Genomic DNA, 14,936 nt, shown 5'->3' with positions numbered 1-14,936 from the left:
GCACAGCATGGTGGAAGGGATTGGCCCAGGCCCCACAAAGAGTACCAGGTGTGATGGAATCTGAACCCAGGCAGCCCAGCTCTGGAGCCGGTGCTCGGACCCTGCCTCTCACCAGTGAGTGGGGTCAGTTCCAGTGCAGGGAGGAAAAGGTGGGCTCTCGGACACATGGCGGAAGGCACCCAGGGGTGAGCTGCTCTCCGCTCTCCAGGTGCCAGTGACCAGCCCTTTCCTGCATCCCCCATCATTTCACCTGCATTGTTTCATGACGTCTGTCTCCATCACCTCATGGTATACTCGTTAGCGTGTTCTGTCTTCCCAAACAGATGTCCTCTTCCTAACACATTGCGGACCAGTTGTTTCATTGCTAGCTTTACCCAGTGGCCAGATAAGTTTCTGTTGAAGGAGTACAAAAAGCATTTTATGTAAATGGTAAAGGCACGCTTTAAAATTAAATACCCTTTGCATTTTGAAGTTATTTATTACATGTTCTTACAAGCTAATATCTTTTTAAAGAATTCTCGTGATTGGCCACAAGCTTTAGAACAGAAAACACGAGAATTCTCGTGATCCGTCCGCAATATGTTAAGAATACTGTTATTATTTTTATTTTTTGTTGTTGGTTTGTTTGTTTTTTAATTACCCACTTTCCTACCCCAGTGTCTGTCACATGGAAGGTTCTCAAAACAAGTTTGATGAATGCATGAAAGTCAGGCATCTCTGCATAGGACGAACGCCAGGCTCCCTCCCTACTCACCACCCTCCCCCCGCCCCCCGCCCCTTGCACTCACCAGAAGTTCCTGACAGGGTCCCATTCCATCTCTCCATGACCCGCTGCTTGACCCCCATTTGACCTCTCTTAATGCATATGTTGTCCTGGATTTTTCGCATACATGTTTGAACAAGGTAGTAATTATGCTTGTACTGCACTTTAGCTGTCTTCAATTTTGAAGAGACTCTTTTCTAATTACTTAAGGTTTAAATTGGGCGAGATTCCACAGGATTTGGGTAGGCTCCTTGGGGGAGTTCTAGGGTGAAACATGTCCTCATTTTGAAACAAAACATAGAAGCAAAGAAAGTTGCCCAGTACAAAAAAATGTCTCTGCTTGCTTCCTATGGTCCGAGTTCTTAAGTTTTTGTACACCCTCAGGAGTGTGAAAATCAAGGGTAATTTGGGATCTGGGCTACAGTTATATTTTTGCAAGAAAGATGCGACAGTGGCGTTAAAATGTGACTTGTTTCACATGTTTCTGGTCCTTGGCTGGGTTTGATCATTGGTAGGTAGGTGCTCATGGGGATAATACGTATGCCTCGAAGACAAATGTGGGCTTTAATAAGGACAACCAAGTGTTATTTAACTTAGGAGTGTTCTTTCCTCCTTCCTTCCTTTTGTTGACCTGATGAAATTAAATTTGAGAAAATGATGCCACAGTGGGGTCAGGATTTCTAGCTCCGTCGCTATCTCACCTGATCTCCCTGAACCCAGGTGTCTCTAAAGCAGCGGTTCTCAACCTGTGGGTCGTGACCCCTTTGGGGGTCAAACGACCCTTTCACAGGGGTCGCCTAAGACCATCGGAAAACACATACATAATTACATATTGTTTTTGTGATTAGTCACTATGCTTTAATTATGTTCAATTTGTAACAATGAAAATGCATCCTGCATATCAGACATTTACATTATGATTCATAACAGTAGCAAAATTACAGTTATGAAGTAGCAACGAAAATAATTTTATGGTTGGGGGTCAGCACAACATGAGGAACTGTATTAAAGGGTCGCGGCATTAGGAAGGTTGAGAACCACTGCTCTAAAGGGAGGCTGAGTAGCCTTCTGTCCAGCCCCTGGGGCTGTGGTGAGCATCAGCTCAGGTAATAGAGGGATTACAAATGGAAGAAAAAACAGTGATGATTATAGTGATCACAATGGGTTCAGCCATTTACATAATATTACTTGACTGTACGGTGCCAAAGATCAAAACTGTACAATCAAAACCTCTCCCCGTTTATGACTTAGTTTGGGGAAAGCAAGGATATAGAATACACAAACTACCTGCAAAATAAAAGGGACTGTTGTATTTTATTATTGTATTTATTTGTAGCCAGGAGTGCTGCTAACCTGGTTACCCAGCTCCCCAAAATCTTGATTTGAATGGTTGGGTAGGAGAAAGGATTTATAGAGAACGGTAGCTGGAGACTTTCATCAGTTTAGAATTGTCGGAAATGATGGAGATTTGTTGTTAATGGCTGAACCCTCACTCTGATGGGAAGCGCGCCTGGCCTGACTGAGGCTGTGACTGACAGGGTCCCCTTCCGCCTCTCGATGACCTGCGGCCGCCCTGACCGCGGCGGTCCCACAGCACGGCTTTCTGCACCTGGGGCCCCTTTGTTGCTCTTGGTCTTTGTTGTCCATACTGTTCATGACCAGGACAGTCTGCCCTCGGATGCTGCTCCTCCCGGAGTGGCTCCTGCTTTTCTGCACGAGAGCTCTGTTCCTGTGCTCATTCCGTGGATTTGCTCTCCTGCCCTCTGCTCTGGTGGTTGCCGTCTCCATCAGCCACTGTCATGAAAGTGGGATTTAATGTATATATGTATTTATTGATTTCAGAGAGGAAGGGAGAGAGAGATAGAAACTAATGAGAGAGAATCATTGATCGGCTGCTTTCTGCATACCCTGCCCTGGGGATGGAGCCCCCAACCCGGGCATATGCCCTTGACTGGAATGGAACCTGGGACCCTTCAGTCCACAGGCTGATGCTCTACCCACTGAGCAAAATGGCTGGGGCAAAAAGTAGGGTTTTTTAAAAAACATCCTTAGCAAGATAAGTAGCTTTCTCCTGGGAACTGGATCTGACATCAAATGCGCACATTTGCACAGAATCGTGCACTTCCTGTAGAAAGCCACTACGCACCCCTCCCCAGACTGCTCCACCTGAGTGCCCCTCACCCGGACTGTGGACAGTGTGCTCCAGGCGCCGGCCCAGGGCCTGCAGGGTCCGGGGCCCACTGGCTAGGTTCTGGCATGGGATGCCTGGCGAGCTGTCATAGCAAAGGTAGGATTCGAACTGCACTATGAATGATGAGTAGGATGTTGAGAACAAGAGATTATGGAAGAACACCCAGCATCAAGGTGTAGAGGCAGGAACACATCAGGTGGGTATGTTTGGTTCCTCTGAAGAAGTATGGGCACGTTTCAAGCGACTCTGTATCAGCTACACGCACACACACACACACATGCACACACACATGTGCACATACATGCACACACACACACACGGCAGCTGATGACACGCACATGCACACACACACATGCACACACACACACGGCAGCTGATGATATGTTTCCATCCCAGGCACCAGGCCCAAGGAGAGGCGATGTTAGGTAAGCAAACACCAGTGTCCCAATTCCAATCGCTGGGCGGGAGGTTCCCTCTTCTCGGCCTTTCTGTTTTATCCAGGTCTTCAGTTGAGTGATGAGGCCACCCACGTTCGTGAGGGCAGTCTGCTGAACCAGCCTCCTGATTCAGATGTCAATCTCACCCACACATGGCAGGCACACCCAGAATAATGTTTGGCCAAGTGTCTGGGCACCCCGTGGCCCAGTAACCTGGACACATAAAGTGAACCGTCACCGACCCACAGCAATGAAATGAACGCAGGGGCAGCTCCATGGTAGAGAGCTAAGGGTGACGGAGAGAACGAGGCAGAAAGGCACGGATCACTAGAAAGCGCTCTGACATTTGTTCCTTATATTCACAGGATGGGTTTATCACTTGGTTTAATTTTTTTAGAAAAAGTGTTATATTGGATTTCCCTGTCAGATGTTAAATACGGATTCCCTATTTCTCTCCTTGCCTCTTTGTTTTGTACTCTCAAACAGTATTAACGGAGGGTTTTTCCCCCCAAATCATTCTACTTGTGCCTAAATTGAAATACTAAGAAACAGTGAGGTTTAAAAAAATATATCATACACTTCCATGTTTTCTTTTTTAAATAAAAGTGTAAGACGGCAACCATTTTATTTTAAAATGAAATATCCTTTCCAATCATTTGTTTTTTTCCTACAAAACAAAACAAACAAAAACACGTACTATAATATCTTCCAGCGACATTGACATCTATTTCTATATCCAAGCTTTGACATCTATTTCTATATCCAAGCTTTGTAACTCTAGGGGTTTGTGAGTTTGGATGTCAGATTGGGGTTTTGAGTATCAGAATGGTCCAAATACCCAGCTTCGATAAACATGACACACGGCAGTTATGGTTATGAGGGTAGATGTTTTTGGAAGAGAACAAATATTTGAACAGTGAGAAGGACCACAGTCTGAGCCTACGTGAGGGTTCTCATTTCCCCGACCCTAGCAGCCTACGTGCCTGCAGAAGTGGCCCCCGTGGTGACACAGACTCTGGTTCCCATCCCCCATGAAGCGAATGGCCACAATTTATCGGGTCAGGTTCAGCTCAGTGAATAAAATGCAACTTAATATTGTGAGGTCTCCAGTGAATACCAGAGCCTCTTAGCAGGGTAAGTTCTGTACCTTGAAAAATAGGTTTTGGGGGAATTTTTTGGTCAACTCCACCACTACCTTTGTTATTATTATTATTTTTTAAATCCTCACCTGAGGATATTTTCCCACTGATTTTTAGAGAGAGTGGAAGAGAGAGGGGAAGACAGATGTGAGAGAGCTGGTTGCCTCCTGCTCACCCCGCCCCCCTGAGGAGGAGCCTACAACCAAGGTACGTGCCCTTGACTGGAATCGAACTCGGGACCCTTTGGACCGCAGGCCGACACTCTATCCACTGAGCCAAACCGGCTAGGGCTGCATTTGTTAGTTTTGTGGCACATTCTTCAAATGCTTTGAAACCACTAATATCTCTTTGTGGTGGTTACCTGGCTCAGTCACCTCAAGTTACACAGTCATCACGTGGAGATGGAATTAAACTCTAAATGTGTATATAACACATGGTTTTTAGACAATCTCTTGCTCATTTTAAAGGCGTAAAAAGATGTTAGGTCAAAAACAAAAAACAACCCCAATAAATACACGTAGGGGGCCACGGTAAAGAATCTTCCTGGGGGAGTGTGCCTTTCGAATGAGAGAAGAGAGCAGAGATTGCTTTTGTGAATTTACTTCTGAGTAAAATGCTAGACTCATGGAATCTTGAAGGAATTGCCCAAATATGGAGATGGCCTTTGCCTTTTATTTTTAAACAGTTATCTTCATGACCGGCAGTGGATCTTTTTCTTTTTTTTAAAAAAAAGTAATTTGCTATTTTAAAATTTCATGGCAATGGCCTTCTTCTGCGCTACCCCAAATGGGCGGATTTGGAGGACTCCATTCTCAGCTTCCATAGGAATGTGCTGGTAGCTAACAGCCAGCTCTCCCGGGTGGGGGTGGAGGAGGGCTGGTGTGTGGCACTTGCCCTTGCCCATGGTGTAAATTCTCCTGTCACAGCCAGTTTCATGCTGCCAGCAGCGTTGTCAGCCAGCCCACAGGATACCTTACAACTTCTCGTCAGCTCTTATGAGCCAGGCAAGCCCTCCCCAGAATATTCTAGCTCTCCTATAGTAATTCCAACACCTAAACACCTCCCCTCCCAGCATACACCAGTAAACTCTTTCCTTTAGCTAACATTTCACATCTAAAGTGTTGGGAGACAGTGAACATACCCACACCTACTAACCAACCAGCTGTTTCTGGAACTTAAGCACCATGATTTCTGTTTTCCCTCTTAGCAACTTTATTTATTTACTTTTAAAATATTTATGTTGATTTGTAGAGAGAGAGGAAGAGAGAAGGAGAGAAAGAGAGAAACATTGATAGGAGAGTGAAACATCAATTGGCTGCCTCCTGCATGCCCCCCCCCCCCCCCACTGGGGATCAAGCCCAAAACCCAGGCATGTGCCCTGATTGGGAATCAGACCAGCAGCCTTTGGTGCATGGGCAGTGCCTAGCCAACTGAGCCACACCAGCCGTCTCCTAGAAACTTTAGATCTCTGATCACAGCAGTTCAGCCTTCTTCTTTAACTTTTTTTGTGACTGATACACGTATCATGAAATATTTGGGACCACTCCCTCCTTCAAGTGAACCAAGTGGTTGAAAACGTTAGCATGACTATTTTTTACTTAAAATCAACTGTATCTTTAAGCCTTTTTCATCTCTACTGTGGGTAATGGGATATCATACGGAGAAAAGAATCACGTAATTCCTTATACTTAGCGAGATACTAGGGGACCCAGGAGCTGAGAAGAAATTTATATTTTGGAAGGGAGGAGAGGATGTGTGCATAAATATCTTTATAAAGATTAAAGTTGATTTTTTTAACATTTCTAAGACTTTATAGAGTTGAGAAGCCAGAAGTTAGGACAGACTCATTTCACAGGACTTCTGACTTATAAGTTGTTGTTCTCTCATTGTTTCCATGGCTCTTGTGAGAAAGGGGGATAGAAGGTCTGCTGCCCTTTCTGTAGCATAGTTACAAGTGCTTTGGGGTGTTTTTTGTTTTGTTTGTTTTTCTTTTTTGTTTGTTGACACAGTCTTTTAATATGGATTTCTGGTTTGGCAGAATGTTTGTTAACTGGAAACCATTTCAAACTTCTGTCAGTAAGATTTGTTGTGCTTGAGGTCGGTATTTCTTCACAAATACGGATGGCCTTTTCTTTTCTTAAAATAATAGAAGCTTAAAAAAAAGAATTGTGTAAAGAGAGAAGCATATTTTGTTTGGCTTCACCAAAATACCCCTCGGCTCCAGGCAGCCCAGAGCTCCTGCCTGAGACCAGGCCGGGAGCAGGGAGAGGGGAGACGGTTGCAAAGTGAGATTTCAGTTGGGGTCCGTGCATTCCTTTCCTTGTGACTGTGTTGTGGGTCGTAGTTGGCCCAGCACCGGGCGGCTTGAGGGAATTTCCTTAATGAAACTCAGCAGTAGGAGGTCTATGTCCTTCAGATTTGCTTTGCTCGTGGCTAATCTGAAAAAGATGCATTTTTTTGAGACCGTTGGTTTTTTTCCTGGAGTCTGCATTCTCAACATGCTGCTTACCAAGACAGAACTCGTCAGTACATGTTAGATACTTTCATAAACACAGTCAGGCTACTCCAGAATGGTGTCATCAAATGTCACCCCAATTTTATTTTAAAAAAGGACGAGGTCAGTGTCATTACTGGCTTGAACCAGTTCTGGTATTCAGTGGGGAAGGGACCCACTTTCCTGGCATAATTGAGTTGTGTGTCAGAAATAGAAATGGCGAGCCTGCACGTGGCACAGTGATTTCTCTACGCTTTCCTCTCGGGTGTGAAGTGGAATGCGTGTCCCACAGCTCCCCGGTGACCTGCGTGGTCCCCTTATGTGGATAAAGCAGAGACCACGGACACCTGTCGAAGGCCGCATGGCGGGCGGAGCAAAGCTGGAATGCTTGCCCAGGAATCGCTTCTTTTCTAAAAAAAATAAGTATTTTTTAATTGATTTCAGAGGGAGGGAGGGAGAGAGAGATAGAAACATCAATGATGAGAGCGAATCACGGATCAGCTGCCTCGTGCACGCCCCCCACTGGAGATCGAGCCCGCAACCTGGGCATGTGATGGAACCGTGACCTCCTGGTTCACAGGTTGACATTCAGCCACGGAGCCACGCCGGCCGGGCTGTGCTTCCAGTTTTAGGAAGACCACATGTCCTCCACCACGCCGAGACCTCCGTGGACAGAGAGGATTTGGTTTGTAGCCAAGAACCATACAAGGTTTAATGCACAAGATTTCATTCTCTCACATAAAGAAGATCAGAGAGAGGAAACTGAGGGCTTTCAAGGTGGTTCCTCGAGTTGGGAGAGCCATTCTTCATTTTCATGGCTCCACATGGCTGCTGGGGCTCTGGCAATGGCATCCTTGTTTCGGGGAGCAGATGGATGAAGGGCAGAAGCAGGGCCTGACCTTGTAAAATTGCCTTGAATAAGGGGCGGGGGTTCCCAGAATAACCATGTGATGCTCTCTTTGTGTCTCATCATCCAACCTTAGTGTGGGCCACGCCTGCCTACAGGGAGCCCAGGACGGGGAGCTTCACGGCTTCTCCATCCTTCGAGCCTGTCTGTGGACGATAGGCAGACACACTGCCATCCTCGGAAAAACGTCCTAGAAGTGAAAACTGTTACTGTTAGTCATGGTAACAGTAACTCATATGTAAAGGATCACAGGCGCTGTCTTCCGCAATTTATATGAACCATCTGACTTCACCTTCCTTAGATGTGGGTGTTGTTATCCCCATTTCACAGAAAAGAAACTGTGGTTTAAAAAAAGTTACGTTTTGCCCAAGGTTATGTCTCTGGTAAGGGGTGGGCCGGGGCTCAGAGCCAGACTTGCCTTTTTCCAGATCCCAGGCATCGAATCACTGCGCTGCCTTCTGCCTCTCAAGTGTTAGCTTGGTCATTCATTCATGTCGGCCCTGGGATACCTGCTATCCTGTTTCTGGTTTTATAGTCTTTAGCTCTTTACCCTTTTCCCCCAACACACACACACACACACACACACACACTCATTTATTTTTCAAAATCCTTAAGTATGTCTATGCTTATGTAAAAGAACGTGACTTTCTATACTTGATTAGTTCATTGTAAGTTGTCTTTCTGTATTTGGGTCAGGAGCCTGCATGTTAGCGTTTTGGGCAGTTTAGAGGAACCCTCAGAGCTAGTGGTGATCACAGAGTGAGTAAGGAAGAGCCCTTCCCCCCAGGCATTGACAGGGCGATTCTGTAGAGGATGGGTTTTAGACGAGGCTCGGAACATCCAATTACACTGTGACTCGGCATGTGAATCAGAGCTGCCCTAGGTGTGCACACCCAGGTGTCCTGGTAATTACAGGTGTATCGTGGTTACCTCCAAACGGCCACCCACCCCTTCAAAACATTCCCAAGAAATTAGGTAGAGTAAACAGGCAATTCTATTTTAGTACTCCTTATAGTTTCCCCTTAAGCAACACTACTTATATAATGATTTTGGTAATAGAAGCTGGATCTTAATTTACATAAAGTAGATATGGGGTTAATTATAATACCTACTAGAGGCCCGATGCATGAAATTCGTGCAAGAGTAGGCCTTCCTTCCCCTGGCTGCCGGCACCGGCTTCCCTCTGGCACCTGGGACCCGGGCTTCCCTCGCAGCCCTGGCTTCGTCCAGATGGTTGTCCGGAAGGACGTCCGGTCTAATTAGCATATTATGCTTTTATTATTATAGATTATTTTGAATGTCCACTTGTAAAAACAATTCAGTTCCTATCTTATGAAATTTTGAATAGTGGCAGAAATAATTGAGTATTGTATTAGAAATCCGAGTCAGATGGGGCCGGTGGTGACCTTTGACCGAGCCTGCCGATACAAGCCTGTTTAAGGGTTACCCTCGGTGTGTGTTTTCCACAAGGACCAGGGAAGAAAGACGTTCCCCTGACAGGTGAGGAGGAAGAGAGCCTTGCCTAGGGATGCGAGGCTGGCGACACCGTCTCCTACAAGACTTCCGTTGCTTTATTCCAGTCTTTGCCACCTGGACATCGGCTATCGAGCGGAGGGACGGGCAAGGGTTCTCATCTTGCCCATTTCTCAGCTTTGTTCTCTAGTGCGTCTACTCCTTGAAGTTATTTCTTTACAAAGAAGTCCTTTTTTCCTATCTGGGAGCTCCCTGCCCGTGGTTGCCCCCCGTTCCTGGTCACGTGTGTATAGAAGCACATGTGTGTACAGAAGCGCTGTGCTCCATCGTGGGAAGGGCTGTTTCTGGAAAGGCATAAACGCAGTCGGCACCAGGGTCTGCCTGGGCGTTTTCATTCTGAGTGTGGAAGCTGCTTCGGTAACCGAGCCCCCTCGTCCGTTTTCTGCTGAAGCTGTTGGCCTGTCTCAGGTGCCCTGACCCTCGGTTAACAAGTAAAGAGTCTCAGGGCTCTCCGCACAGTCCCTTTCATCTTGGATGACCTGATTAGCTTTATCTGATCGTGGGAAACTTATGTTTCCTAATTGTCCTTGAGATCATGGGCTTCATTATTACCTGGAGTGAATTTCACTTGGAAAACTTCTACCACTTGGCTCCTAAAGACAATGATAAGTAGCACTTGGTGTTGATCTTTAGAATTAAACAAACAAATAAAAGCGTAAAAAAGAAGGCTTCCCTACACTGTATGCAGCCCTTACCTCAGCACTGAGGGAAGTGGCTTATGCTCATTCATGACGTCATGTCACCAGGGATTCTGCCGTGAACACAGTAGGCATGGTTTCCTCCCACTTATTATGGGGGAGAAATGTTTATTATGAATAAGGGGACATGTTTATATAAGGAATCTACAGAGAGAACTTCAGCGGCTGGCCCAGAGTCACTGTATCTGATAACATTCGTATGAATGCGGGATTGATGGCAAAACCGGAAGACGAGGAGGAAGATTTTTAAAAAATATATTTTATTGATTTTTTACAGAGAGGAAGGGAGAGGGATAGAGAGTTAGAAACATCGATGAGAGAGAAACATCGATCAGCTGCCTCTTGCACACTCCCTACTGGGGATGTGCCCGCAACCAAGGTACATGCCGTTTGACCGGGATCAAACCAGGGACCCTTGAGTCCGCAGGCCAATGCTCTATCCACTGAGCCAAACCAGTTAGGGCCAGGAGGAAGATTTTAAAGTCTTGGAAACATGGTCGGAGGGTGGGATGTTTCTCTATAGGTAATGGGTAGCCAGCAGGGCTCAGGATTGGAGCGGGGATGTAATCAAGGTACTCAGAAAGCATAATTCTGATCCTGAGGTGCCGTCCCATGAGGAAGGGCAGCGATGGGGGTCCCCTGAGGAGCTGGCGATGCTTGCATGCCTAAGAGAAAGCCCTGAAGTGACGGGATGTGGCCAGGCTGGGCCGGGACAGAGAGGAGACACTGCCGTGGGAAATGGGGGGCTGGTGCTGACTGCATAGGAGGGGCAGCCGATGGCGTTGGGAGTTTCAGGCGAGCAGACTTTGGGAGTAATCCTGGATGCAGTAAGCGCTTAAAGAGCATCAGTTAAGAGAAGCCCGAATGTGCTCTCATGTGACTTCTTTCTCAGATCCTATCTTTGATGACTATCGCCTGGAGTATTTCCTAAAACCAGGAATAAAGTGCCTTCCTGCTCTCCTCATTCCAGATCCAATGGAAACATGTCTTTCTCTGTTTTGGTCTTTTCAGGGGGTGGGGGGGTGGGGGGTTAAGGAGAAATTCTCCCCAAATTAGGAGAAAATGGAGCTAAGACCATTACTCACAAGTGAGAAGTGGCAGCTCAGCTGAGAAGTGTGTGGCGTGCACTGACCACTGCGTGGCTTGTCTCCCAGGCGTTCTTTGTCGACCACAACTCCCGGACCACCACGTTCATCGACCCCCGGCTCCCCCTGCAGAGCGGCCGGCCCACGAGCGCGCTGGTGCACCGGCAGCACCTGACCCGGCAGCGCAGCCACAGCGCGGGCGAGGTGAGTCACGCCCGGGGACCCCCAACTAGGCTGCTGACCCCGGGACCCCCGACTGGGACCCCCAACTAGGCTGCTGACCCTGGGACCCCCGACCGGGCTGCTGACCCTGGGACCCCCGACAGGGCTGCTGACCCTGGGACCCCTGACAGGGCTGCTGACCCCGGGACCCCCAACTAGGCTGCTGACCCTGGGACCCCCCAACCGGGATTGCTGACCCTGGGACCCCCGACTGGGCTGCTGACCCTGGGACCCCCGACAGGGCTGCTGACCCTGGGACCCCCAACTAGGCTGCTGACCCCAGGACCCCCGACCGGGCTGCTGACCCTGGGACCCCCCAACCGGGATTGCTGACCCTGGGACCCCCGACTGGGGCTGCTGGGTGCTCCAGGGGGTGACGTGTGGCTCCCCCTCCCTGTCTCGCTTTCCTGGTTTGACTTAGAGATGCTCATGTGGAGGCTGGGGAGTGCTGAGATGTTGACAGGGCTTCTTTGGAGACGCATGGAGCCCACGTGCCCAATATAAGAAGCAGCTTATAGGAGGGGAGAGGAAAGAAACGAGAGGTTTTCTTACATTCAGAGGCCAGTGAGAGAGAGAATTCATAATGTGATAAAATACGTAAGAGGGGATGATGAGCCTGACTGGTGTGGCTCAGTGGTTGAACGTTGACCTGTGAACCAGGAGGTCACGGTTTGATTCCCAGCCCAGGCACATGCCCTGGTTGCAGGCTCAATCTCCAGTGTTGGGTGTGCAGGAGGCAGCCAATCCATGATTCTCTCTCTAATCATGGATGTTTCCATTTCTCTCTCCCTCTCCCTTCCTCTCTGAAATCAATAAAATATATATTTATTAAAAAGTGGGGATGATGAGCCCTTTTGCCCACCTAAGGGCAGCTTCACAGGAAGGAAGGAATGTGACTTGTAGTGGGCTCACTTTGGGTAAATTGTAAGGGAGTTTCTTAAGTGAGGCTTGGTGGATTCCGTGAAGACCTCTGGCCAAGGCTATGGGGTTGTGGCATTCTCACTCACTAATATTCTTTAAGATTGAGTGTATCCGAGAGTTGATTTATGAACTGTAAGTGCCCAGAGAAAATGGGTGGAATAAGAATTACTGAAATTTCTATTGGGCTCTACTTGACTAGTTTGCAGGGACCATTGGCGACCACACGAGGGCTCTCGAATAGCCTAACAAAACCAGAAGTCACCCCTTCCTGCTTCTCCTTTTCTGTAGAGGCTTAAGTAAAGAAAAGGAATGCTGGAGGTCACATTTCTTCTCCTACGAATGGACGTCTGCTTTGGATACATATCCTCACTTCATATGCATTGTTTCTAATAATTCCCTTCGACAGATTTAATTGAGGTTGTTTTCCTGCACGCCTCTTCCACACCGATGTGCATACCCTATTTTCAGTACTGGATTGCGAGCAATGTACCTCTGTAGCTTCTATTATAAGAAACAACTATGAGTGCTGTGAGTGACTGGACTTGAGACATCAAAATTCCACTCTGGAATTCCCCCTCATCCTCTCACACTGGCTCTCATGCGTCCGGCGTGTGTGCTGGCTGTAAGTGCAGACACAGAGGAGTGTACGGGAGACGCTCATATAAACATGATCTACTGCAGATGAGGCAGCCACAGAAATATGTGTGCTTTATGAGCAGCTAATAAATCTTTACCTTGCTCTCCCATAAGCCTTTGTGGTGCAGTGGGCGATGCACACAGCGTTCATCTGACAGGCAGAACACTCACCTTTGGACCCGTGCACGGCGTGGAGCAGTTAGGGCGCTGCCTGCCTCGCTCCCGTGGCCAGTGCACTTGAGCCACCGTCTTATCTCGACTTCACCACACGGAGCTGACTGCTCGCTGCTCAGGGCTGCGCACGTGAGATGAATAGCTGGACTCACATTTTCTTTCCATGATCTAGACCAGTGGTCGGCAAACTGCGGCCCCTTGAGTGTGGCTCTTCCACAAAATACCACACGCAGGCGCGCACGTACAGTGCAATTGAAACTTCACGGCCACACTCAAAGGGCCAAAGAGCCGCATGTGGCTCGCAAGCCGTGGTTTGCCGACCACGGATCTAGACTAGTTCCATGATCTAGAAGTAGCCCGTTGTGGGAGAGGGGCCCTAAGGTGCCCGTTAACATTTGAGTGACCATTGCTCTTTGCCTTGATGGACACTGAGCAGTGGGGAGAGGTACCCCATAAAGACGGAGCGTTGGGGCCCGCCTTGTTCAGCCTTTTTGAGGGGGACACGTGTCCTGGCACCGCGACCGAAGGTGCACTTGAGGCAGCGACAGGCTCAGCTCTCAGGACCGCCCATGGGCTGGCCACCAGGCAGGAAGGAGGGGTGGGGTGTGGAGGGGACCTCCGCTGTCCTGGGAAGTGGCAGCAGCAGCATCCGGACAGGAGGAAACGTGTCTGTGGGTGACGGCAGCGCTAACTCCGTGACTGACACACGAGATGCAGTTCACCCTGGAATCCGCCCAGACCGCAGAGTCACGGGGATTCATGCTACACGTGGACCAGCAGCTCCTGAGAGGCAGAGTGAGAACCGTTCAGTCACACGGACGGACAGGCTTCCCAGCCCCGCTCCTCTGCTCCATTAGCAAACACACAGGTGGGGGGATGGCGGCATCTCTTCCATCCACCGGTGATACTGACCCACACCTGCAGTGGCTGCATGGTGCTTGTTTCAGTGATACACATCCATAACATATGTTCCTGTCCTGTGTTCTCATCAAGGAGAGAGCAGATGAAACTAAGCCTAATACAGATGAACAAGCACGAGTGAGAAATGCTTTCAGGAGGGCCATCTGCTCCACACTGACCGTGGGAAAATCCCCGGGGGATGAGCAAGCCGTGCAGGGTGGGGAGACATTGCCAGTTTCAGGGCCTTGAGAAAAACCCCACACTGATGCCCAATGGTAAAAGGCTTGTGCAGATTTGAACGGCTGAGAGGAGAAGCTCTGTTTGAAAAGTGCCGATGTATAAATCCAGCGTGTTATTTTGCCTTTCGTTCTCTTAACGCTACTGTTTCACTGTCGTCTTAAAAGGCTCCTGTGATATCGGGGTGGGGGACGCTAACATGGAGCAAGAGCAGTGTTGGCGTTTCCTCTTCAGAATATTTTTTGTTTGTCTGCTGGTATGAATGAGTGTGTGAATCTATAATAGGCCCCATAACCAATTCAGGTCAGGGCAGCCCCATTTGGCTCCTCCACACCTGCTATGATTAGCTCCCTGGGTGGCAGGTTCAAACCAGAAAGAGCTGCTGGGCCGGGCACTCTAATAGGCAAGCAGAATTGCTCCTGAGCAGATAATGCACCGGCTCAGAAGCCCACATGGAGGCGGCTGCCCCAGGCCCCTCCTCTGGGAGGCAGGATCCCCTGACCCACCAGGGAAGGCAGGTGCCCTCTGTCTCTGCTGCGGTGTGATGTGTTTGTCCCACACGGGTCTTTCTCCGCATGTCCTGTGGCAGGTTTGGGTTC

At 48.5% G+C, this 14,936-nt stretch overlaps 1 protein-coding gene across 1 annotated transcript in view; it reads left to right on the top strand.

Annotated features, from left to right (window-relative positions):
• The window catches only part of HECW2 (HECT, C2 and WW domain containing E3 ubiquitin protein ligase 2), a 241,822-nt gene that overhangs the window by 158,240 nt on the left and 68,646 nt on the right, over positions 1-14,936 (top strand). The window contains 1 exon segment of the mRNA XM_023759762.1: positions 11,317-11,451. Coding sequence (XP_023615530.1) covers positions 11,317-11,451 — 135 coding nt within the window.

Source organism: Myotis lucifugus, unplaced genomic scaffold (assembly GCF_000147115.1).
Source record: "Myotis lucifugus unplaced genomic scaffold, Myoluc2.0 scaffold_3, whole genome shotgun sequence".
In the NCBI taxonomy this organism is placed as follows: Eukaryota; Metazoa; Chordata; class Mammalia; order Chiroptera; family Vespertilionidae; genus Myotis; species Myotis lucifugus.
The sequence above is the reverse complement of the archived record's forward strand: the minus strand, read 5'-3'. Positions and strand labels throughout refer to the sequence as shown.